This window comes from Exophiala oligosperma (genome assembly GCF_000835515.1).
Source record: "Exophiala oligosperma strain CBS 72588 unplaced genomic scaffold supercont1.3, whole genome shotgun sequence".
NCBI lineage: Eukaryota > Fungi > Ascomycota > Eurotiomycetes > Chaetothyriales > Herpotrichiellaceae > Exophiala > Exophiala oligosperma.
Genome location: NW_015622820.1, coordinates 1076220 through 1099769, shown reverse-complemented (window position 1 = coordinate 1099769; position 23550 = coordinate 1076220). Strand labels below are relative to the sequence as shown.

Genomic DNA, 23550 nt, shown 5'->3' with positions numbered 1-23550 from the left:
CCCATTCAAGTATCCGGGGAGCAAGAACTATATTATGCCCCCTGGTATCTCCCCTTTTCTTCTTGTTTGAATAGTCAGCTTGCTTTCTCTGTCATATCAGAAGTACCATCCTATCTACAGCAGGGAAGTCAGCATGGGGAGCTCAGATGCCACTCAAGCCAAACACCATGGAGGCGCTCGCCACGATCATGAGCACGAGGAAGACGTCGAGTGTTCTCGCCGGCTTGCCAAAGACGTCAGCGAAGTTGACCCTCGATACTTCAGAAGCGCTCGTTATATCGGCTCTCTGGTTGGTATATCACTGACTACCATGTCTTGCTATTTCGGCTTTGCAGTCCCCGCTTCGGTGTTAACATTCATTAACGAGGACATCGGTATGTTACCTAGTTGTAACTTTGACCTCTGCTAAACTTGACTGAATAGGACCCAGCCCCAATGCCAGCCTATTTTCAATCATCTGGACCATGTGCAACGCCATCAGCATCTTGCTTGTGGGGCGGATCACCGACAAATTTGGGAAAAGACATGTCAGTATCGTTGCTGGTGTATGGGTCATTGTGGGAGCAGCTGTCGCCGGAACGGCGAAGTCTATGAATACCCTGATCGGTGCTAACGTGAGTAAAATGTTCGCATACCGCTGGCAGCGACTGCGACAGACTGACAATTCGGCGGATTGCAGGTGATTATTGGAATTGGATCTGGTGTCCATTCGTCTTCTGGAGTCTTCATCGGAGGTAATCAGTTCCTGACCCCAAAATGCGAAAACTTGTATGGATCTGATTCCTTTACAGAGCTCGTTCCACATCGCTACAAGTTCTACGTCCAGGCTACCATCCTGGTCCCCATGGTCGTGGCCACGGGATTTGGCGCCATCATCGGACGGTCCCTGGTGGAGTCGCAGAGCTGGAGGTGGATCTACTATATATACATTATCCTGTGTGGTAAGCTTCTATGTGGTCACCTCCTTGCTGGTGCTTGAACATCCTTACTAACCACAATTTAACCGACAGGAGCGGGCTGGCTCCTTCAGGTCTTGTATTACCACCCAGCCACCTTTACACAGTTGCACGGAGCCAAAAGATCCAAATGGCAGGAATTCAAACGCGTTGACCATCCCGGCATATTCCTTCTGGTGGCGGGCCTGACGCTCTTCTTGCTCGGCATTTCATGGGGAGGAAATCCACAGCCCTGGGACTCTGCCCTTATCTTAGGCCTCACTATTAGTGGCGCTGTGACCTTGGTCGCCTTCGTTTTATGGGAAAGCCTTTCAAACACCCCAAATCCAATCGTGGATCTGAGTCTGTTCAAAAGGGTCCGGACCTTCACATGTATCAACATTGTCTCTTGGAGCGCAGGAACTCTCTACATCGCCATGACTATCATGTATCCACAGCGTGAGTCCACTATCAATTTGTACCATCGAGTCACAGGTTGACAAATTGACCAGAGGTTGTGCGGTTGTTCTCAAATGCAACCACCTCATGGCAAACCGTTGCATGGACCAGTGTCAGTCTTCAGCCCCTGCCACTTTCTTAGCTTCAAACTAATACAACTGTTTCTAGACCACTGTTGGCTTCGGCATCTGGGGCGGAATCATTCTTCTGTTCCCCTTTGTCAACGCTATCGGCTACATCAAATGGCAAGTTGTTTTTTGGCTGGCGCTTTCGACCGCATTCCTTGGAGCCATGGCCTCTGTCAGAGCGGGTGATCGGGCAATGGCAATCGCGGCTTCATTCCTCAGTACATTCGGTGCAGGCTGGCTAGAGACCGGAGGCACGGTCTTGGTACAGATCATTAGTGAGGACGAAGATGTCGGTGTCGCCTATGGTACGTGAAGCTCTCTCCTCCTGGTTGGTCTTGTGGCCAAGTTCTTTCCTGGCACAAAATAATGCCTAGCCTCCGCAATGTTATATGGACAAGAGCGAGCTCACTGACATGTGGTTGGGGTCTAGCAATGCTACGAGCCGGCCAATCGATCTCTGGCGCCATATTCACGGCCGTCTTCCTGGCAATATTGAATGGCAAAGCGCCCGGAAAAGTTCAGCTCTACGTCACAGAGGCAGCCTTGGGGGCAGGTCTACCAGAGTCGTCGCTCCCGAAACTTTTCGAAGACATTGTGAAGGGTGCCCCAAGCTTCGCTGATGTGCCCGGCATGACCACCAGGATTGGACTGGCGGTGCAATCGGCTCTTGTTAGGGCCTACGCGGACTCGTACTCCTTGGTATACTATGCCGCCCTCGCTGTTGGCCTTGCGAGCTTGATAGCGGCACTGTGTATGGCAGACCTCGACCGCTACATGACCGGCCATATACCTAAGCAGGTATACACAAAGGAAGAGAGGGAGATCCAGATTTCGAACGACAGTGATACGAAGGAAGCTCCAACTGAAGAGCATGTTGAGGAGAACAAGCAAGTTCAAGTATGAAACCCGTGACCCGAATCACCTGCATACGGACCAGTGAACAGACCCCAAGCCCGATCGACAAATCTCAGGTTTCGCTGGGTCAAGCCTGAGAGAAAAGAGTGAGAAGACCCCCAGAATAGGCAGGCACCACTGCATCACCATGGAGACGGAGTGGGAAACCAGCATGTCTGCTACTACTTTGAAGGCTATTGTTTTTGGATTTTCTCAGTAACGCGAGCGATTGACAGAAGCTTGGTTTACTTGTTGAGTAATGGCAACGGATGCTTCAAACTTGTGGGCTCGAGCTGCACTTGATATTATGATTGGGACTGATCATGATCACGGCGTGCTAATCGGGGCAGGCTTTGAGACCAATATATCTCAACTCTAGCTCTTCTAGATAAGATGTTCCAGTTCATCATTGAATCTAGCTAGTCTTATTTTCAAAACAATTGTAGAGCAGAGCCTTGATCTCATCATTGTTCGCAGCAAATGTTGGTCCCTGGACCTCGGGTTGCTAATTTCATTTAGAAGGGCAAAAGCATTTATGGGGCGGCTAGGCTGTACGCACTGGGATCGCGTGCTTGAATCTCTAGAGGCCAGAGATGTTGCGGCGTATGCGCCCCACGTTCCTTGCCGCGAGGACGGCCCTCAGCGAACCAAACAAATGAGACTGTTTGACGAGACTGGAATTTGCCATGAAAGTGCGTCGCCAATAAATGAAGTATTGGACGACGCGTAAGTCGAAGGTAAGAACTTCTTGAAGGTACTCCCCGTATCCAAAGAAGGAGTCTTAAAAGGCGGCGCCGTCTAGAGAAGCCTCGTGTGAGTTGGGAGCAGCATAATTGACGTGTGGCTGTAGCGGCGTGAAGGGGAATATAAATGAGCGGTTGGCCGCTATATGTACGTACGACCATGTAGACCTCTGTAGCAGCCGGAAATAAGTATCTCCGAATCCAGCGCTAGGAGCAGTGCAACTCCTGTACACCTTGGCAGCTGCCTCAATCATCCACCCATCACCCACGTCAAACCACCGTGGCTTCGACATGTCTAGGGAGACATTGATCCTGGATAAACTGATATCGCAACTCGAATCATCTCCTCAAGATATACGAGCCACGTTGAACCATCAGTCCATTGTTCGCCCTTACGACGCCGTTCGCCCCTTCGAAAATACGGTAAACACTGCTGGAATCTTGTTCTCATTCCGAGACCACCCTTAACATGGAGCCTTAATAGTCATCAGCTTTACCATTCCCTCAGGCAATTAGCAATGGTGCCGAGGAAAGGCAGATGAAAAATCATCGACTCTGAAAATGTCGAGCGATCCCAAAGCTGTTCGCCGCTATCAGGCTGGTGTCGAGAGAGCGTTAGGACTATTCGACGCGTCAAATGAGTGGGCGGATTATATTGCATTCCTCAGTCGACTTGGAAAGGCGCTCCAAGCATCGCCGCCTGACACCGATGTCCCGTTCAAACCGATACTGGCAAAGTATTTGGCGCTTTGTCTAAAACCGTCATTGCCGTCCGGCGTACATCAGAAAGCTTTGGAAGTCTATAACTTGGTCTTCACTCTGCTAGGCAAAGATGGCCTTTCTCGAGATCTCTCCATATGGCTTCCCGGAATATCTCATACTCTCACGTTTGCTTCATTGACCACGAGGCCGCTCTTCCTCGCTCTTTACGACGACCACTTGCTACACCTTTCCAGCCATGTTCTTAGGCCAGCCTTGAGAGCCACTATCTTGTCTCTCCTTCCTGGTATCGAGGAGGAGAACAGCGAAGATTTCGACCGTACGTTTAACACCATAAATCGTCTGAGACAGATATTTACGGACGACAATTCTGAGGCATTCTTCTGGCAAAGTCTGTTCCTGGCTTCCATTACGAGTGTTAGCAAAAGACCAGGGGCCCTAGTCTATCTGACCAAGCAACTTCCAAAGTTGGGGCCCAATGGCTCCCAAGATTCTTCACAGACAGGTTTCAACGTTGAGGGACCCGTAGAGCTTGATACTCATATCAAAGCAGTCACAACTCCTGAGCCTGGGTTGCTTGTTCGCTGCTTCGCGACCGGCCTCCAAGATGACCAGCCTCTGGTTCAGAGAGGATTTCTTGATCTACTGGTCTCACACTTGCCGCTTAATGCCCCTTTGTTGCAGCACCATGTCGCTCCGAAGGACCTCGATGTCCTTGTAACTTCTGCTATGTCTGTAGTACTGAGAAGGGACATGAGTTTGAATCGGCGATTATGGACCTGGTTTGTTGGCAGAGAAGACAAGCGAGAAGGTTCTGCGGACATTTCCCAACCCCTCACAATCGAATCGCCTTCGAGACCAAACAAAAGTGTTGCAGCACCAAGCCGCCATGAGTACTTTTCGGCCTATGGATTGGACTCGGTAGTTAGAAGTCTTGACAGGATGCTGAAGAAACAATCTCCACATCCCGTTGACAGAGCACGACCCTTTCGGATCCTGCTCTCGTTGATGGATCGTTGGGTGATTGGCAAATTGCCCGTACAGGCTTTGTTCATACCAGCAATGCAGGACCTACAGCAATATCAGAGATCAGCGCCGTCCCAAACATCCTTTGACGAAGTTTTTCGAAGCGCGAACGTCTTCTTTGATGCCACTGAGCCTCAAGTTGTAACCAGCCAGTTGTTCCGCTTGCTTGAGAAGAATGACTTTGAGCTTATCGAGTTCATGATCTCCAATTTCAACCTACAGGAGGAAGAAATGGTCACCATTCATCTGCCAATGCTTTGTCTCGCAATCTCCGACATGCTGGCAGTAAGCACCGGCTCAACCGTGACTGAGAATGGAGCTCAGAAACAGGGCCATGCCTACGAACAGCCGCTATCCAGACTTCTAGAAGCATTTATCAGCCTGCTTCCGTCGAAATCAACTGAAGGAGATGTTCATGAAGCACAAGAACTCCCACGGGAGAACTGGATGGAGAAGCTCGGTGCGGTTTACAATGAATTCTCCCATGTGAAGAAGGTCCTCGTCAAGGCTGTTCGACCTGCCCTCGCTGATCAGATTCTTTTGCACAATTTGACCTTGGCTGTGCTCCAATGTCTGCGTGATGAGTCTCGGAAGAGCTTGACCGGGTCGCTTGTCAATAGCTTAACGAAGGCCATCTCTAGGAGCGGCAACCTCGAAACCTTTGGTCAGCTCAATCTAGGCGAAAGGCTTTATGACAACCTCGTCTCTCACTCCAAGACCAGTACATCCGGCGAATACGAAGTCACCCGAACCATTGCAAGGATAATGGACGCCCTCTTCGCATTTGATGCCAACAAGAAAGTCCTCACGGATCAGCACCTGTTGCTTCTCATTCCTGCACTTGTCCAACGCCTGTGGGAAGCTCTGCTGCCTTCCACCCCTCAATTCCATGTCGAGGCAGTTGAGCAGATATGGAATCTCCGTGTGATATCTGGGGCCTTACTTCTAGTCGACAGTAAGATAATGGACCTCATGTGCGAACAACCATCTTCAAGTCAGGTTGCTGATCAAGTTGCACGGTTCTCGACTCTATGGATGCACACGCGATTTCCGCAAGTCAATGCAGAGCTCTTTTCCTCGTCTCATCGCATTGAGGAGGAGGATATTCCTTGGGCGATGCTCCGACAGCCTGTATTGCATGTCTTGGACACCATTGATGTGTCAGAGCGGGAGGATCCTCGACGGGTCTGGTTGAGTAACCTTCCGTCCATCCTTCCCGTCTTCCGGATACTTTATAGCGAATACTTGAGTGTCGCAGATAAGCAGCTTGCTTTACTTGGTCTCCATCGGCTTCAGAAACTCATATCGATTGCACAGACGTCTGGGACCCATCAAGGAGAGCTCTTCGCTCTCGATGGATCCGCAGGCATGTTGCTCGACATGTGCATGGAAAACATTTCCAACGACCAAAGTGACAAGGAGACTATAAGGATGACACTATCGATTCTACGAGTCCTAGTTGAAGAGACCGACATACGAGGCGCGCAAGATTTAATGGCTCTTCTGTTGCGACGATTAGTCAATGCTGAAGCTGACAATGCCACACAAGAAGAACTTTTGGATACGTTACAAACGATCTTCACAAGACCGAACATTGGTCCTCCACCCAACGAGCTTATGAACATCCTCATCTCTGGCATATCTTCTGGGAAGGTGGACTCGAACATTGATAAATGGATTACACTTCTGTGCAATATCGTACCACTTTACCCAACCCAACATTTACTAGCTACCATGCTTAAACTTACTGCTTGTTTCTGTCAGCGCATCAAATCTTACTTTGCTACACTTCAACAGCTATGTGAGAAACGCGATTCTCTTGATCCTGCCAACAATGATGTTGATATATCAATCGCTAAATATCCAGAGAGATCGATCAACAACCTTCTGGCAGGGCTTGAATATATCCTTGCGAGGGCGCATACGCATCTAGCCGATCGTCCTACAAGCTCCGATGGTTCAATCAATAATCCTGCCGAAATTGTACAGTCTCGTGCCGTCGCCAACAATAGACTAACTGTTATTTTGTGCATGCAAGACACCATTAAACTCTGTGGAGACATCTGGGCCTGGAGAATTCTCAGACATTCCTCTGGTACAGTTGTTGACACAAAATCGTTCGTGTATCTGTCCTCCAGGTTACGAACGAGGACAAGAAGAATCCTGGAGCACCTGTCAGATGCTGAACCACAAGAATGCCTGGAAACACTGATGGGTATGTGGATAGAAGGTGCTCGTCGGAATACCGAGCAAGATGCTACGATGAACCTAATGCAAAGTCTTGATGGCGCTCGCCCAAAGTTCATGATGCCTGCAACTTTCAACGCAATCTACAACCGGACAAATCCTACAGCACTTGACCAGTCACAGCGATCGAGTTTATCTGTTGATGTCACAGCTCTTGATCTAATGTCCTTCTTGATAGCGTACACCAAGGCTCTGGAAGATGATCTTCTGGAAGAAATTTGGGCCGACTGCACGGCATTTCTTCGCGAAGTGCTTGCAAACCCCATGCCGCATCGTCAGATATTGCTTCAGTTGCTTCAGTTCGTTGCCGTGGTGTGTCAGAAAATGGAGAATACCAATTTTGGCGAGATCTCGAAAATGCGCCGTGAACTGGCAGATCTCTGTGCCAGGCTGTTTACTGCCATTTTCACCATCCGACCTACCGGTCTGGATTCGTCATTGCAAGGCGCATCGGATTCTATTTCTGGTCGAAAAGGCACGATGCAAGCTGGAAATGCTATCCACATTCTTTCCGAATGCTTACCAGTAATTGGGAATGCGTTGGGAGATCAAGACAAACTGAACAATACATTGACAGGTGTGGCGGTACATATCACCGGCCCTGCATTGAGGTCAAAACAATTCCCTCAATCAGTCAATATCGACATTCTTCAGCTGATACTCTTGATGGCTAAGTCTCAGCCAAATAGTAAAATCTGGAAGAAGGACCTACTCGATCTATTTAATGATGGCAGATTCTTCCAGTCTCCTGCTTCCCTAGCCGACAGAGGATGGTTACCACTTCTGCGGCAAGTCTGGTTAGTGGACAAGGGTTTGATGACCGACCTTGTGTCCAAATTGACAGCTCCTACCACCGCTGGATTGGTGTTTGGAGTGGGTGCTGCTGCCGCGCGTACGGAAGCTGACAAGAAAACCCAGCTCATACTGAGACGCATCGCACTCTTCTTACTCGCCGGCGACACAGATACCTTTGTATCTGAGATAGGTCAAATCATCCGACGGTTGGAGGAGCTTCTGACTGCCACACCGTCTTCATCACCTTCGTCGGCCACACGCGGAGACATATATCTTGTCCTCCGAGCCATGGCGCTCTCCTTCTCTCAGGTGCAGCTTGTCTCTATATGGCCAATCGTTGATGTGGAGCTGCGTGATCTGTTCACCAACCTCCAAACCGGAGAAGAATCTATGTTTACGGGTTACTCGCAAATACAAGGAGCGAAGCTCCTCGATCTGCTCCTGATCCTAAAACCCGAGGAATTCCAACCACACGAATGGGTATTTGTGACAGACACCATTGATGCCGTGCATCCACCGCAAGATTTCAAGTCCTCTGCAATAGCAGACTCGTTGACGACACGAGGCGGCAAAGAGATTGAACTTCCGTCAGTCACGGATAACGAAGCGAGAAGACCCTGGCTTTGTACCGAGCTGAGTCGAGAAGCAGAAGATGCTCCATCACTTTTACGGCCATTTTTTAGACATCTGAGTATTCATGCATTTGAAGACACCTACAGCCTCCAGGCTATTGACCTCGAAGCATGTAGGACGGATCTCGTGGCGGATGTATTTGCGGACTGGGGAGACAGGTAGCTTCCCATCCATAGCTGGAGAGCCTTGTCATGGAGTATCCGTAGCAAAAAAATTCGATTACCCCCGTACGGAAGGCATGCGGTGAACAAGGGCTGCGAAACCCATAGCATCCGATGGCCTCGGAAGTGGCACTGACAACTAACAAAGGTCCCGGGAAGACGTCCCGTTCGGTACCGGTAGGGACAGCCCGGTACTCAAGAAAATGAGGGAGAGAGAGGGAGATGACCCGCGAATCGCCCGAGACGAGGTGGCAGTGTCCGAGGCTGTAGGTGGAGAAAAGCCGCACGTTACTGTACAGTTCGACCTTCCTTAGATCGGGTAGTGAATGTGATTGATGTGCTTGCCAACCTCGTAAATTGTACAATTCTACCCTGACACTCAAAACCCTCGACACCAATCGCCTAAACGCTGCCAATCATCACATCGACTTTCGATCCTGCCTTGATCCTCACGCATCCATTCCCGCCAAAACACCTCGGCGACACAGCTATGGCATCCCGTCTCCTCATTCCGCGACTCTCCTCCGCCTCGAGAACGATCAGAGCTACCCCTGCCGTCCCGTCCAGATCCTTCCAGTCATCGAGCAGACGGCTGCAAGAGATTCCTGCTGCCCCTGTAAAGAAGCCAGTGGGAGCTTTCCGAGGAGGGTAAGCTATCTTCTAGAATCTCGAGGCACACGGCAAAGCTACCAAAAGGCCTTGCGCTTTGCAACAATACACACAACTTGGGAGAGCCATGGCGACTGACACGTGCTATGCATTAGACTGTTTGGATTCCTGCTTGGGTCGACGCTCGCCGGAGCGTCGGTATACTATTACATTCTCGAGGAGTACAAGGTCTCCAATGAGCTGTTGACGGAAGACATCTACGTATGTTGCTCCCATCCTTGGTTATGAAGCGCGCCTGCAGCAAATGCATGCGTGCCCGTCACGTTATTCGCATGCGTTTGTGCCCTCGTGGCTGCTCAGCTGCTAACGTTTGCTACAGGCTCTACAAGCCGCAGTGCAACGAATCCACTCCTACGTGACGGAACTTGACAACAAGATGGCCCAGATGAAAAAATGAATCTGAACCAAAAGTGCAGTGTTGTAAATGCATAATGGAAGGAAGAGGACCAAAGGCTTGTTATCGCGCCGGCTGGAGAGCTCTGTTATGGGGTTTCCTAGTCTGTTTACGCACACACGAGTCATTCGGATGATCTCATTGCCAGGTCAAGCGGCTGTAAAACCACAATCTTCTATGTCTATTTCACGTTCTGCGCTTGGAGTGGAGGAGCAGTATTTTCGGGCCTTCACCTAGGGAGACACATACATGACGGTGGTCAAAGGAGCTAGCAACTTGATTGATGGGTGAAGTGGGAGAGAAGTGCGATTTGTCGCGTCCAGAATGACGATGCCATTCCTCTCTACCTTGTCTGTGATGGCAACTCGTCGTGCACATCGCTAGCACAGAACTCATAGGCATGTAGAGCGTTGTACTCGGAATGTACATCAGGTAGCAAAATGATCTTGATCCGAAGCAACCGGGCTCAGCCTTGTTTGACTTGGTTTGGTTCCTATCCATCACGTGTCAGGCTGGGAAATTTCCCCAGGTTCTGTCCGCCCTCACTTATTCATTTGGAATAATTGTACTCGCGACTTTCCTTACCCACCACCACTACTTCTCCTCCTTCTTGACCAAAGTTTTCGCTCTCGTCTCTGTTCGGAGACAAAATGCCTCTGATAGAAGAACTCCCAGTGTCTGGGGTAAGTCGAATCTCGCACGGCTGGGCCTACGTTCCCGACACCGCGGCGACGATTCCCACAGTGCAACCCAGTTCCCGCAAACGAGGACGAGATGGAAATACTGCTGCGTCAAACGCACAAGCCGCGCACAAATTGTCCGCCAAGCAAGAAAAGGCCATACAGCAACGACTGAACGACCTGGGAAAAGAGAACCATCGGGAAGTCCACATACCCATACCCAAGCGCGAGACCGCAGGCGCGGGCACGGCGGCAAGAGTCAAGTCCACGCCAAACGTACGTCGCATATTGGGTTACAGTAGGACGTTTCAGCATTACTTGGCGGACGAGGAGGCGGGAGTGAATGTTTACGGTGCCGCTGCCGTCGCTGCGGCTGCGGCTGTTGCCGGGGGTGGCGGCGCGGGTGCATCATCAGCCAGCAACACCGCCTCGTCGTCGAAGAATGTCGTCGACGTTCGGAAACGGACAGATTCGAAAGCGTCGGCGAAGAAGAGAACGACGAGTTCGGCGAAGGAGGCGAAGAAGACGACCAGAGCCAAAGGGGGAAGGACGAGAGGGAAAGCTTCCGCTGTTGCTACAGAAGAGGAAGAGGAGGAGGATGCCGAAATGGTAGATGCTACGAATGCCAGCGCCGCCGTCGATGTGAAAAGGGAAACGACCGAGGCGCCGGCGGAACAGGACGTCACACAGCCAACCGACGCAACCGAGAAGGAACAACAAGCAGACAAGTACGACCCGGCGTTGGATAAAGATCCGCTCCTCAAGACACGCGATGTGCCAAAGCCACCGACAGATCGCGTGTTGCAGGCACTCTTGGCGGAGCCGACGCTGAGCTACAACATGGCCCGAGCCAAACCGTTGGAGGGCGCCGACAAGTCCGTGTTTGAGATCCGGACGGGCAGTAACGTCCTCGTGGCGAAACCTCAGCGTTGGTTCTGCGCCGTTTGCGGGTACTGGGGAAAGGTGAGATGCCGACAGGGTTGCGGAGAGAGGGTGTGTGGGTTGTTGGAGTGTTGGAGGGGACACGAGGGTGTTTGTGCCTTGGCTGGGTATTGAGAAAGTACCTTGGTCGAGGGAAAAAGACTACGATGATGGACATTGGTGGTGATGGTTGTGGCAGTGTCCAGTCGAGTCAAAGATCGAGAAAGAACAAGCGGAAGCGTCAAGTGTGCCGTGCTGTGCTGCGTTCAAAGCGACTTTTTTCCCTGTGATGAAATATGTACAGGTATGCATGGATGGGCTACAGGAAACGATAGCTACTAGGACTTTGATACCCCAGACGTTTACGAAAGGCACCATATGAAATCATAGAGACTTTGAAGGGTATGACTGCTCATACTGTATTATACAAGATATCATTGATCATTTCTCGTACACTCATGGTATTATCGTCGTGCTCATCCTGAAAGTAAATTCTGTCAGTGTCGTTTTGATCCGCAAAACAACACCGCATCGTTGTTGTGCCAGGGTGAATCCCTTTTACTACTTTACAAGTCACCTCGCAGTGCCTCTCTCCTAACACCGCAGATGCCACACACGCCCGCATCCCCACCGTTGAGATACCGATTGCCGCCCTCGCCTTTGCAGACCTCGCTCTGACACGACCAGTGCCGAGGGTCCTTTTTGGGATCCAGGACGTGGGCGCAGGCCATGCAAGTAGCGTTGGCCCGGGGGTTCTCGAGCGAGCATATCGGACATGGTATCACCGTCGTCGTCGGCAGCGGAGGGAGTGTCGTCGACACCACTGACATTCCACTCGTAGTTTTCTTCGTCGACGGTATGCGGCTAGATCTCTCCTCCTCAACTGCCGAACCTGTCCGAGGTAAAGGGTTGGATGTCGTTTTCTTGTCGTCGTCGTCGTCGTCGTCACCTCGCCCATCTTCCACTGGGCTATCCCGGTCCAGAGAGTTGTGTTCTGCGTGCGCCGACAAAGTCACAGCGCTCGGCCCAACGTCAACATCACGCTGTTCCTGCTGCTGTAGACGAGTCCTGAAGGAGTAATCTAGACCTTCCAATTCCCTCAACTCGTGCTTGACATTCTCATCGTCCTTATCTTCCTCTTCACATACCCTGACCATCCCATTCCCTTGATGGTCGAGAATTGTCATTCCATTGACGTCCTTGGCATCTTCTCCCTCGGGTACATCGACATCTTCGTAGTCTTCTTCATCTTCCTCGGTACTTTCCCCATCATCAGCATCCTCGGGACCATTCAACGCGGCAACCTCTTGCTTGTTCTTCTCGAACCTCGCCAGCGCTGCGGCAGCCCTGAGCTCTCGCCCACGCTTACTCTGCGCCACCCGAGGTTTCCCCCCGACGGGTCCTTTTCTGTTGATTTCCAACCCGAGTCTTTTGTCCTCGTCCTCCCCCAGGGTCACGCCGTTCTTGCCGAACTTCTTCTCGATCCGCCTCTCCTTTTTCTCCTTCCACGTCAACTCTCTCCCGTCGTCGGGACCTCCCTTGGCCCTACGTTTGCGTCTCCGTCTACGACTGCGGTACGCTCCTCCACACAGAGGCAGGTCCTGCAGCTCTCGACTCGTCAAGACGCCGTTGTCGCCCATCGTCGTCCTCATGTCGTCGAGGGTCCTCCCACTACCCCAGAACCCTTCGCCGGTGTAACCTTTGGTCCACAACCCTTTGAGTTGTTCGGCGTACGCGTTGCGCGTCTCCCAAAACGCCTTGCCGTGGTTCATGTGAGTGTTGTGCGCCAGCTCGTGCATCATGACCATGGCCACCATCTCGAACGGGTTCCATCGTCTGCCATCCTGACCGCGCAGTACGAGTTGGATCACTTCACCGTTGTTGAAGTTGCGCCCGATGAACTCTCGGTTGGGCTCGTGCTCTTCCAGCGTCGTCACCGAGAGGTAGTGGCCCTTCATGACGGGCAGGCACTGTGCCGCGATGGCCCGGAGCAAAGTGTCGGCGAGATCATAATCCGCTCGTTGTGCCGCCGGGCGCGGGAGAGGCTTGATGAACACTATCCTGTCATTGGGGTGGGACGACTTTTGGTGGTTGAGCCGTAATGTGTTGAGGGGCATTGTGAGATCTTAACGACTCCCTACGGGTATCATGTATGTGTAAGAGGCGTGCCTAGCATTGGGCGTTCAGATGCCACCAGTCTTATTATAAAATGAAGAAACACAAAATGTGCATCAATGTTGAGTACGAGTACGAGAACGAGTACGGAAGTACAAAAAAGGCCGGTCGCCACTTTCGCGCCTACGCGTAAAGTGATTTTCGCCAAAACACGTGATGAAACTTTTTGATGAGGGTGCCGAGGTACATTCGGTTCACGTAAGATCAGCAACTACTGTAAACCTCATGCCACGAAGAGGGTCTCACTCCGCCCTGGGTCTCTTAGTAGCCACGGGGGTGTTTCCCTTTGAGATACATTAAATATACAATCGAAATCGTGGTTTGTGGTTCTTGTGTCCTTTTCCAACTTTTCAGATATACGCACTGTCAGAATGGGACCGGTGAAGGCTTCTTCGTCGACGGCCGGCTTCTTTCAAGAACTACCGGTCGTTCCACCTCAATATACAAGTTCGAAGACAAGCCCAGGTCCATCCGAACCTTCTGACTCGAATACTGCCACATCCGACGACCCAGCTCTGCCCCGTGTTCTATCATTATATCTTCCCACACCCACGCCGCGAGAAATCTCAAAGCACCTCCATGACTTTTCGCGTCTCGTCCTGTCGCCGTCGACCCTGAGGCACACGGTCGACTGTGAGACGGACCAGCCGACACTGCACCCGCTCAACACGTTCGGCGAAGAGAACAAGGCGTCACCCCTCCGCACCGGCGAGGGCTGGCGGGCTCTCAAACGGATCCAGACCAGAGCCGGCGTCGTGGGCCACGGCTACGCCCACCCTTCGATCCACGCCCCTTTCAACCGGCGCGTGCACCAATTCGCGACGCTCCAGCTCTGGGACGGCACCGCCGCACTCACGACATGTCCCATGGCCATGACTGACGGGGCCGCCGTGCTCTTGCGCCGTCACCTCCAGGATGCTGACGACCTGCGGCAGCCCGGCCGGGCCGACGTCTTTCTCGAATCCTACCACCGGCTCATCTCTCTGGACCCAACCTACGCCTGGACCTCGGGACAGTGGATGACGGAACGCACCGGCGGCAGCGACGTGAGCGGCACCGAAACCGTCGCTCGCCTTATGACGCCGCAAGAACTCGAATGCGACGCCGCAGCATCTCGCGACAAGGACGCCCACGGCCTCCCCCTCGGCCCCTGGAGCATAAGCGGATACAAATGGTTCTCGTCCGCCACAGACGCCGACATGACCATCCTGTTGGCCCAGACAGGGAAAGGGCTGAGCGCGTTCTACGCCCCTCTTCGTCGCCGGGTCGGCGACAGCCACCAGACCGAAATGAACGGAGTCCGGCCCATCCGACTCAAATCCAAGCTCGGCACAAAGGGTCTCCCAACCGCCGAACTCGAAGTTTCCAACATGCGCGCCTACCTCATCGGCGAACAAGGCCAGGGCGTCAAAGAGATCAGCTCCATCCTCAACATCACCCGCCTGCACACGGCGCGGGGCGGAGCGGGATACCTGGCCCGCGGCCTCGCCGTCTCCAGAGCGTACACCCGCGTCCGCCGCGTCCGGGGCGGTCTGCTATCCGACAACCCACAGCACCTGGCGTGGATGGCTGGCGAGACCGTCAAATACGTGGCCAACACTCACCTGGTGTTCTTCGGTGTCGCATTGCTCGGGGCCTCCGAACAGGGTCACGACACCGTGACGCGAGGCGCACGCGCTGCGGGCACGGGCGGCGGCGGCGGCGGCGTCCTCCTGCCTCGCGAAAAGGAAACGGCCGACCTTTTGCTCAGGATCGTCACTCCCGTGATGAAATCCCAAGTCTCCATGAACAGCGTGTCCGGCTTGAGGGCGTGCATGGAATCCCTCGGGGGAGTGGGCTATTGCGAGAACAACGAGGACGGCGGGATCCTGAACATTGCGAGGCTGTTCAGGGACAGCGTCGTCGGCACCATATGGGAAGGGACCACGAGCGTCATGGCCGAGGACGTGTTGCGTGTCATCAAAAACTCGAAGACGAAGCAGAGTGACGTCTTGGATTCGGTTTTTGGAACTTGGACCCGTCGTGTCCTGAAAGCGGTCCAGAACGAATTCACCCTCGTCGAATGTTGGGCCGTGTCGAATCGGTACAAGACCCTGAAAGATATGGTCGATCGGCTCGACATGCAACAATTACTTCGTCGCGGAAGAGAGATCCTCGAACATGTCGAGGCGGTCGCGTGCGCTTGTCTGCTCATGTACGATGCCTGCAGTGACGGCGACGAAGTCGCCAAGGCCATTGCCAAAAGGTGGATCAAGTCGAATGCCCTGCCGGCAGACGTCACAGCTCTCGCAGAAGAAGCGGTGGATTGGAAAAAGGAAGTCGAAATGGATAGGAGGATCTTCCTAGGGTCAGATACTACAAAACCTAACCAGTTACCAGCAAGACTATGATGAGAGACAGTCACGGAATATAGTATTATATGTGAAGGCTCGGTATAGCTGATCTCATGGTGATACATAACTTTCCTTTGCAAACGTCGATACATCAATGTGTCAGCTAAACAGATCACTGATCTTGCCAACAAATCCAGCTAATCCAGATGGATTCGGCGCCGCAGCTCCCGTTACAGGACCAGGGGCTGTGACTGTAGGTACAACGAGAATCGAGTCCCCGAGATTCATCCATTCCACTGTACTCACGAATTGAAAAGATATTTCAATCACCTTTAGTCCTTCACCAGACACGGATCTTTCCGGGCCTTCCATCGCATCTTTACCGTCGAAAGAGAACATTTCCGCCTCTTGCTGGGAAGTGTCAAACCCATCCCCTTGTACTTGTTCATTCGTGGCCATGGCAATTATCTTGACTGCTGCACGAATGCTGTTGACGTAGACGATAGCGTGACCACCTAGTATTAGTGGCGGCATGGTAGGATGGGAGAAATCAATGGTTGAGAAAGTTGCAGAAAAAGAACGACATCCAGAAGGTCGCTCGTGGGCATCTATCAACACCATACCCTTGCGAGCCTTCTGCAGGTCTACGACGAGATCCCGATGGTCGTCGATGGATACAACTCCAATAGTTCCAGTTTCTCCAGGACCCATTCGAGTGACTGGGAGTCGGAGACTACGAAGCGAAACCACCTTTACCCGCACATAGACTGGTATCAACTGAGTGGCACTGAGAGACATCCTTGGGCTGTCTTGGTACGACCGCGAAAAGATACCGGCCCTTTTTGGAACAGATACAGCTTCAGTACTGTAGGATTTTGATTTCAAGATCGACCTGGACGCTTGTGGGGAGTTTTGTTCCTGGTCGATGGCGAATGGTCCAAGATCCAACACGTCTCCTACAGACAATCTGCCTTGAGAAACCAGCCCGCAAAGAACTACACCTTGGTTCTTGTGATCGACATGTGCATCCTGGGTGTACACGCGTGAAGGGGGTATGCTGAAGACCTCATCGACCTGGAAAAGGATTGAAATCCCAGGACTTGTGTTTGAACGAGACGACATCCAGTCACCAGATATTGTGATCGGGACTGAGCGTAGTAAAGCATGTACCTTGGCGATCCCTTGGCCGGTCACTGTACTGGTCATTAGAATAGGAACTTTTCTGCCAGCATTGCCGTCTTCCATTGATGCAACAAGTCGGTCGGCCTCAGCTTGCTCCTGGTCTGGAACGGATTGCAGTTCTGGCGCGAAGCCACCAGCTTCAGGCACTGCAACTGTCCCCAGGCTGTTTCCTAGTACCACAGGTACCTTTCCAGAGGCTTTCAGAGCTGAAAGTAGCTTTGTCAAAACCGAACGGAGGCCAGTCTTATTTGCGAGATCCATCTTGGTTATGACTATGATGAGAGGTAAATCTAATCGCAGACATAAATCAAGATGGCATAGCGAAAAATCAACCCGCTTTGCTGCTATGTGGTCTGCAGAATTTATGCTGGTAGTGACTGTTTCGCTAGATTGGCTTGGATTGCCCTCATTATCATCTGCCGCAACGCAGAGAACAGTCCAGGATGGCTTCCAAGATATTAGGCTACGAAAGGTCGACTTTGCAAATCGAGGAAGGCCGGGAGAATCGGACAAAAATACCAAGCGATCTGCTAGGTTGTGTATATCTGTCCAAGAAGAAACGTTGCCTGAGGCATAGTTGACGACGGGACTTTGGCATGCTCGGTCAGTCTGATAGCCAACAAGTTCTTGTGCTACAGAACTTGTAACTCCGGAAGCAATTTCGTGTCGATGTTTAAGCAGTGACAATCTGCTTTTCCCACGGCCGTTGTCGAGAGTGGATGTCGAGATCGTTCCAAGGAGGGTAGACTTGCCTGAAGAAGCAGCCCCAACCAGTGTGACCCGAAGCTGTTCCGTTGAGGCCCCCTCGACTACACGATCACGATATCTCTCTTCCACGATGCTTGCTCCGGAGTCAAGGGCCGTCACGGGCTCGTTTAGATCCGTGGTCGTTCGCGAGTCTGGGAAGACTAAAACTTCCGCAACCCAAAGTCCGTCCTCTTGCAAGCGGACCTTGTCCGAACGAAGCTCGGGATCCACCCTTTCGCCAGGCCCTACCAGAACTCTCCGAAGCACAATGGTGGTACAGCCTAGACTGGTGGCCATGGTTTCAAGGTTGCCCAGGCTCTCCTGCAGTTCTTCGCCCGTCAGGCCGACCAGCGTCCCGTCATCAGCCACACCGATTTCGTACAGCGCGCCTTGACTTTCTTCCAAGCCGGGCAAGAGCCTAAATGGTCTCCCAGGCACGCCTGACCTTGGGCCTGCTTCAGGAAGCATCGGCAAGACGAGATCGGCATTTGAAGAGGAGTGAAAAGGGGATGACTGCTGCAGTCTCCACAGCAGCTGTGTGGTCAATTGCTGAAGCCTGAGTTGACGGGCCTGTGCAGATGGCTGGCCCAAAGGGCGTCCCAGTGTCGAGTCGCCTGAAGTGTATGTCTGCCTGTCCGGCGCATGGGAGCCCGCCGGAGATAGGTCTGGACTCGTGGCCGCGGGCTCGTTTAGAGCAGCCCTACGCCTTGGGCGCAGAAGCAGGTGCAACTTGTATTCTGTGGGACCATCCTGCCTTTCCGGTTCCAGCTTCTCAACAAGAGGGGTAGTGAGGACACGCGTATCTTGGAAATTGTCCCCAATGGTAGTCTCAACATTCTGCGATGGCTGCGGAGTTGAGGTTCCCGGGGTGGACCATGGCGAATGTATTCGAGGAGGTTCGTCTTGGTAGGTAAATATGGATGCCATGACTGTAATATTACCAGCGTGAATCTATCCACCTCTTTCAACCTTCATATGAGATTCTGCCGTAACACCAGCCGTAATATCGATAATGAACGGGTTATTGTGTGAGAGTAGTAGAGCATTTGGGCCAGACGAAGGCACATTTTTGCTATTGATGAACGAGAGGTCTTTTGGTGCGAATTAGTTATGTTCTGGATTTGAGAGTCTCGGTCAAGCACATGGCAGTCTCGTAGAGAAGTCAGGCGTACTCGTAGAAAGAGATATGTCTGTGACTTGAGTCATTCCGGACAAACTTGACCACGAGTCACTAACAAGACGGACAGAGGCGCGAAGCAGCGAGTCAATCGTTGCATGTGACATCACGCTCCTGACTCGGCAAAGCGCCTTCACCATTCTACATTCCCAACTCATTTTCGTTTCCTCTCGACCACATCTGGCACATGAAGTACATTACAACTATGCAAGTCTATAGCGTGACTTCATTCACCTAAAATGTCCCAAACGACTTGAGATGACGCTTTGCGGCCAAAAAATATTGCTCTCATATGAGTGTTAACCACAACATGTCAAATCCTCGCATAGAGTCGCTCCACAACCCAGCATGCAAGAGGCATCCTCAGCGTTCCTACGCCTCAGTCCCTCACCTACTGGCTGACTCTCGGCGCCAGAAGCACTTTGTGTTGGCGCCAGCAACTCCGGCTGAAGAGTAGCCGAGTGGACGCCATAGGCATGAAAACACTCTTTAATTGTGCTAGCAAGGGTCATGAAATCCGCCATGGCCTCGTCGGACACAACAATATGAGCCGAAGCCACTGCTTTTTGCTGATTCAGGCGCCAGATATGCAGTTCATGTACTGCTAGTACACCATCGATCTGCAACCCTACTGAGTGATTGCCTCGATTTTGTTTTCGGGGGGGAAGAATGGACACGTACCGTTTCGATGTCATGTTTCACATCGTTGGGATCCAATCCTCGAGGAACAGTTTGCATGAGGATGGCGCCAGTTCTCTTGACTACATATTGTCAGAGGGGAAACACCAAAGGGGTGGATGTTAAACACATACCTAACGGGATGGCAGAGAACAAGATCATCAATGAAATCGCCATACTAACAGCTGGATCGGCGTAGAACCTTGCGGAATACTTGGCCTTCCAGATGACTGCAGCAGCAATAATGACGCCGACGTTGTTGGCAGCATCGCCAATGACGTGCAACAAAACACCCATCATGCCGAGATCATGATCGTGGCCTTTTTTTGTAGACCTGGTGGAATCTTCATGGCGGTGAGTGCTATGACTATGTCCGGCCTGTACGAGTATGGCCACGTCAGTATTCTGCAAAAGACAGACTTCCAGCACGCAGGAGCCACTTACGTTCACCGCACCCATATCAACGTCACTGGTTGCACCAATACCCTGATTCACAGCCTGGTGAACATCATGGTCGTGTTCTGTTTATTGAATTAGATTCGCCGCATCGCTCTCTCATCAGACTCAACATACCGTGTAGGAAGGCGGCGCTGATGACATTAAGACCAAAGCCAACGCATCCAACAATCAAAACAAGCTTAGGATTCTCGACTCCTACGATGACGGTGAGCTATCTGTGTTGTGTCGTGTCGTGTCATGTCCAAAAAAAGGTCAAGGTAGTCTTACGTTTCAAGTCGATGAATCTCTCCACCGCTTGCAAAAAGATACTAACACCCAATGCAAGTAGGAAGACGCCATTGAAGAAGCCACCCAAGAGATTTGCTCTCTGCCAACCGAAGGAAAGTTCTTTGGGAGAATGACTTCGTTCTGAGATCTGTGTTGGTAAAAAGTTTCGATTAGCTTATTCCATAAGGGGTACAGGGGTAACAGGGGGTATAGGGAGTATAGGGAGCAAATCCCATACATATACGGAGTAGGGATAGAGATACTGGGGAATGTTTTACCTTGAATGCAACAAATGCCACAACGAAGCCAACCAGATCGTTTAACTAGGACACACAAAACGCAAAAAGTTAGCAATCTCATCTTCGCAGCGCGGAAAAATCACTGAAAGTTGAATTCCTTACATAATGGAAAGCATCAGCCACTAGAGCCAACGACTTTGTGTAGAACCCGACTAAGACAGGGGGTGAACATTAGTTACTCTGTGGTCTTCGTATCGGAGTCTTTGGTACGGTTGGCGAGGCTTTTTCCCTCTTGGGCGGGGAGGGAACAAGGGACCTCCTGTCGAGTGCAGTTGAGGTTGTTCGAAACTCACCTCCGATTTCCGCAAGGAAAAAGGAAAACGATATTCCGATAATGATCATCAATCGTTGAGGTTTGGTGAGGTTGAACATGGTGAGTAGAGAAGGCCAGGAATAATTAGAGCAGTATGAGGATAGAAAATCATCAGAGACACAGAAATCGAGAGACAAAAAAAGGATACGGGTGAGGTCTTATTAGAATCCTCGGGCAGCTTTTTATATCTGGGGTTGTACTAGTGAGCCAGGTGTTAAAAAAAGCTCCCCGGTTACAGGGAGTAATACAGTACATGGAGTTGTCTCCAAACCCTGTGACACCTTGGCTCGCGTATCACTGTCAGGCGGTGACACTTGGCGTCTGAGCAGTGGTGGAAGATCTTTGCAAGCACTCCACATTAGACAACTACATGATCCTTAACCAAGGCCAGGGGGGAAAAACACCGAGAGACATTGGTTTCGTACTCGAACAGTGATTTACAGGGTAATCAAAACCATTGCAGTGGTTGTCACTGCAATATACGGAGAATTGGAGTATTCTAAACCTCAGGGTACAGAGGTACTCGACCTACCGACCCGGTCTACTGCAGATTGTTCATGGCAGCAACCGTCCTATGTTGAAACCAAACCATAGACTCCGTAGCTTGGGTACGGATTTACTAAAATACTTGTATAGTAAAGATGAAACTTCGGGCTCTCGGTACCTTTTAAAGACCAAAGTTTTCAAGAATCGGACTATTTAGATAGACAGTCTGTAGGTTACTAGGTAGCTATACTCCATGCTCCGAAAATAGGAGCAGGAGGATCCTCAGTAAAGTTGTTAAACGCTCCCCATTGTTTATGCATTTGTCCTTTTCCACCGAGCCTCGTCTTCCATGATTACTCCGTATAGTATTCAGTACCACGAATATAATCTTCGATGCCCTAAGGTTAATCCAGCTTGACAACCACCTTCTGTGCACTAACACCTTGATTATATCTGTCAATAGCCGTCTGTATAGCCTCCAGTCCACCTTCCACGACCAGCGCATCTGGCTTTGCGAGGTACCTCCCCTGCTCGAGAGCTTGAGGTAGAAAATTTTTCCAGACAGCCTTGTCCACTCCGGTGCCGACCATGGCTAGACCGAAGACTATGCAAAACCATCAATGTCAGATTTATCTCCCCAGTGGTGCAGACATTTTATTCTCAGTACTTACCTTGTTCAATGCTGACGCCCTTGCGATCCAACTCCCAGAATACGGGAACAGTATTAACGACCGACGCCCCGCCACCACTGCCCACCGAGATCTCAACTGCGGCTGCAACCGTGTCTTTGTCACCAATCGCATTGACAATGCCCAGGAGTTTCTTGCCTCGCAGATAGGTGAGGATGTCGTTGATTGTGTCTGGAGCAGAACGGTCAAAGGCTCGTGCAGCGCCGAGGGATTTGACCAATTCGAAGTTGTGTTTGCCAGCGGTTGTAATGACTTCTACTCCGGCAGCCTTTGCAAGCTGAATGGCGTTGCAGCCAACGGAAGAACTGCCTCCCAGAACGAGGATCACTCCTTCGATGCGTTTCGGAGTCAGTGACGGCACAGGAAGGCCGAGATGTTTCGGCAGAAAGAGCGCACTGCCCGCGGTCGACAATCCAATTGGTAGGACAGAGGCGGCCTCGTAACTCAATGAGTCTGGGATCGGAGCAGTAATTGCAGCTTTGACGACAGAGTATTCTTGGAAAGCTCCTGAATCTGGCGCCCGCTGTACGTAGGAATCGCAAGATCTGTCCGTGTCATAGCCCGGTCAGCAGCGTGCTCCTTCCACCTCAACGAAACCAATACCACATGGTGATTGATTTTGGGGAAAGGACTGACGCGATCACTCTCTGACCGACAGAAAGTCCAGTCACACCGCTGCCAACCTCGACGATTTCTCCAGCAACTTCACAACCAGGGACGATTGGATATTTGAACTTGAAAAGGTCCAGTTCTTGGACTTTGCAATCGATGGGGTTAATGGTAACTGCGGCATTCTTGACAACCACTTCGCCGACTCCTGTCGAAGGGTAAGGAGCTTCTCTTACCACCAGTTTGGCCTTGGCCTCTGGGATCCATGCTGCAAAATTGGTAGGCATCTTGTCCTTTTTTTGGTTAGGTAGGAGCTGAGTGCTTGTTACTGTTGCTTGCGACGTTTGAAGTATCCGTGGGATCTAAATCTTTTGTATTGAAGGACATTCGGGGTTTCGTCCACTGAAACGACGACACATTGCTCGAATATATACCGCGACTGTCATATTCCCATGAGAATCGGGGTCGGAGGTCTGAACCCCCATCATAGCTGTGGTGATGTTGAACTTTGTAAAATTGCTTTGAAATATAAATTGTCAACACTGTAGTCTGGATGAAGAAAATACTCGGCTTGGTGTTAATCCCCGAGCCGAGTCTCCAATGAAACCAGGCCAAAGCAGGGTGTACTACTGTAAGTAAACTCGGTCGAGCATCACTAGCCGTGCTTAGATGGGCCTCTGTGGAGGGCCGCGGGCACCACGTACTCCTTTGCCTTTGACTGTGTTTGCCTT

General features: G+C 51.4%; 9 protein-coding genes across 9 annotated transcripts; 5 read left to right on the top strand and 4 right to left on the bottom strand.

Moving 5' to 3' along the window:
* Positions 1-133: 133 nt before the first annotated feature.
* On the top strand, positions 134-2425 carry PV06_03211 (uncharacterized protein; the record flags this gene model as incomplete). The annotated part of the gene is made up of 8 exons (XM_016403974.1): positions 134-374; positions 424-614; positions 680-734; positions 792-941; positions 1011-1394; positions 1448-1506; positions 1563-1827; positions 1953-2425. 8 exons carry the CDS (start codon positions 134-136, stop codon positions 2423-2425), a joined length of 1818 nt encoding a protein of 605 aa, XP_016264979.1.
* Positions 2426-3437: 1012 nt separating this feature from the next.
* On the top strand, positions 3438-9086 carry PV06_03210 (uncharacterized protein). Its single transcript, XM_016403973.1, has one exon. The coding sequence runs from the start codon at positions 3721-3723 to the stop codon at positions 8740-8742; it is 5022 nt and encodes a 1673-aa protein (XP_016264978.1). The 5' UTR covers positions 3438-3720; the 3' UTR covers positions 8743-9086.
* Positions 9070-10264, top strand: PV06_03209 (uncharacterized protein). The gene is made up of 3 exons (XM_016403972.1): positions 9070-9389; positions 9506-9611; positions 9730-10264. The coding sequence occupies exons 1-3, from the start codon at positions 9232-9234 to the stop codon at positions 9805-9807; spliced, it is 342 nt and encodes a 113-aa protein (XP_016264977.1). The 5' UTR covers positions 9070-9231; the 3' UTR covers positions 9808-10264.
* A 90-nt stretch (positions 10265-10354) lies between these two features.
* Positions 10355-11832, top strand: PV06_03208 (uncharacterized protein). The gene has a single exon (XM_016403971.1). It carries the CDS (start codon positions 10455-10457, stop codon positions 11538-11540), a length of 1086 nt encoding a protein of 361 aa, XP_016264976.1. The 5' UTR covers positions 10355-10454; the 3' UTR covers positions 11541-11832.
* Positions 11833-11971: 139 nt separating this feature from the next.
* PV06_03207 (uncharacterized protein) lies at positions 11972-13522 on the bottom strand (the record flags this gene model as incomplete). The annotated part of the gene is made up of 1 exon (XM_016403970.1): positions 11972-13522. One exon carries the CDS (start codon positions 13520-13522, stop codon positions 11972-11974), a length of 1551 nt encoding a protein of 516 aa, XP_016264975.1.
* Positions 13523-13906: 384 nt separating this feature from the next.
* Positions 13907-16041, top strand: PV06_03206 (uncharacterized protein). The gene has a single exon (XM_016403969.1). The coding sequence runs from the start codon at positions 13952-13954 to the stop codon at positions 15968-15970; it is 2019 nt and encodes a 672-aa protein (XP_016264974.1). The 5' UTR covers positions 13907-13951; the 3' UTR covers positions 15971-16041.
* Positions 15984-19024, bottom strand: PV06_03205 (uncharacterized protein). Its single transcript, XM_016403968.1, has one exon. It carries the CDS (start codon positions 18767-18769, stop codon positions 16073-16075), a length of 2697 nt encoding a protein of 898 aa, XP_016264973.1. The 5' UTR covers positions 18770-19024; the 3' UTR covers positions 15984-16072.
* A 177-nt stretch (positions 19025-19201) lies between these two features.
* PV06_03204 (uncharacterized protein) lies at positions 19202-21186 on the bottom strand. The gene is made up of 9 exons (XM_016403967.1): positions 21016-21186; positions 20825-20874; positions 20702-20746; positions 20424-20571; positions 20271-20351; positions 20142-20218; positions 19832-20075; positions 19701-19780; positions 19202-19639 (listed from the first exon to the last, which is right to left on the bottom strand). Exons 1-9 carry the CDS (start codon positions 21092-21094, stop codon positions 19319-19321), a joined length of 1125 nt encoding a protein of 374 aa, XP_016264972.1. The 5' UTR covers positions 21095-21186; the 3' UTR covers positions 19202-19318.
* A 739-nt stretch (positions 21187-21925) lies between these two features.
* On the bottom strand, positions 21926-23106 carry PV06_03203 (uncharacterized protein; the record flags this gene model as incomplete). Its single annotated transcript, XM_016403966.1, has 3 exons — positions 21926-22125; positions 22193-22755; positions 22847-23106. 3 exons carry the CDS (start codon positions 23104-23106, stop codon positions 21926-21928), a joined length of 1023 nt encoding a protein of 340 aa, XP_016264971.1.
* Between the last annotated feature and the right edge of the window lie 444 nt (positions 23107-23550).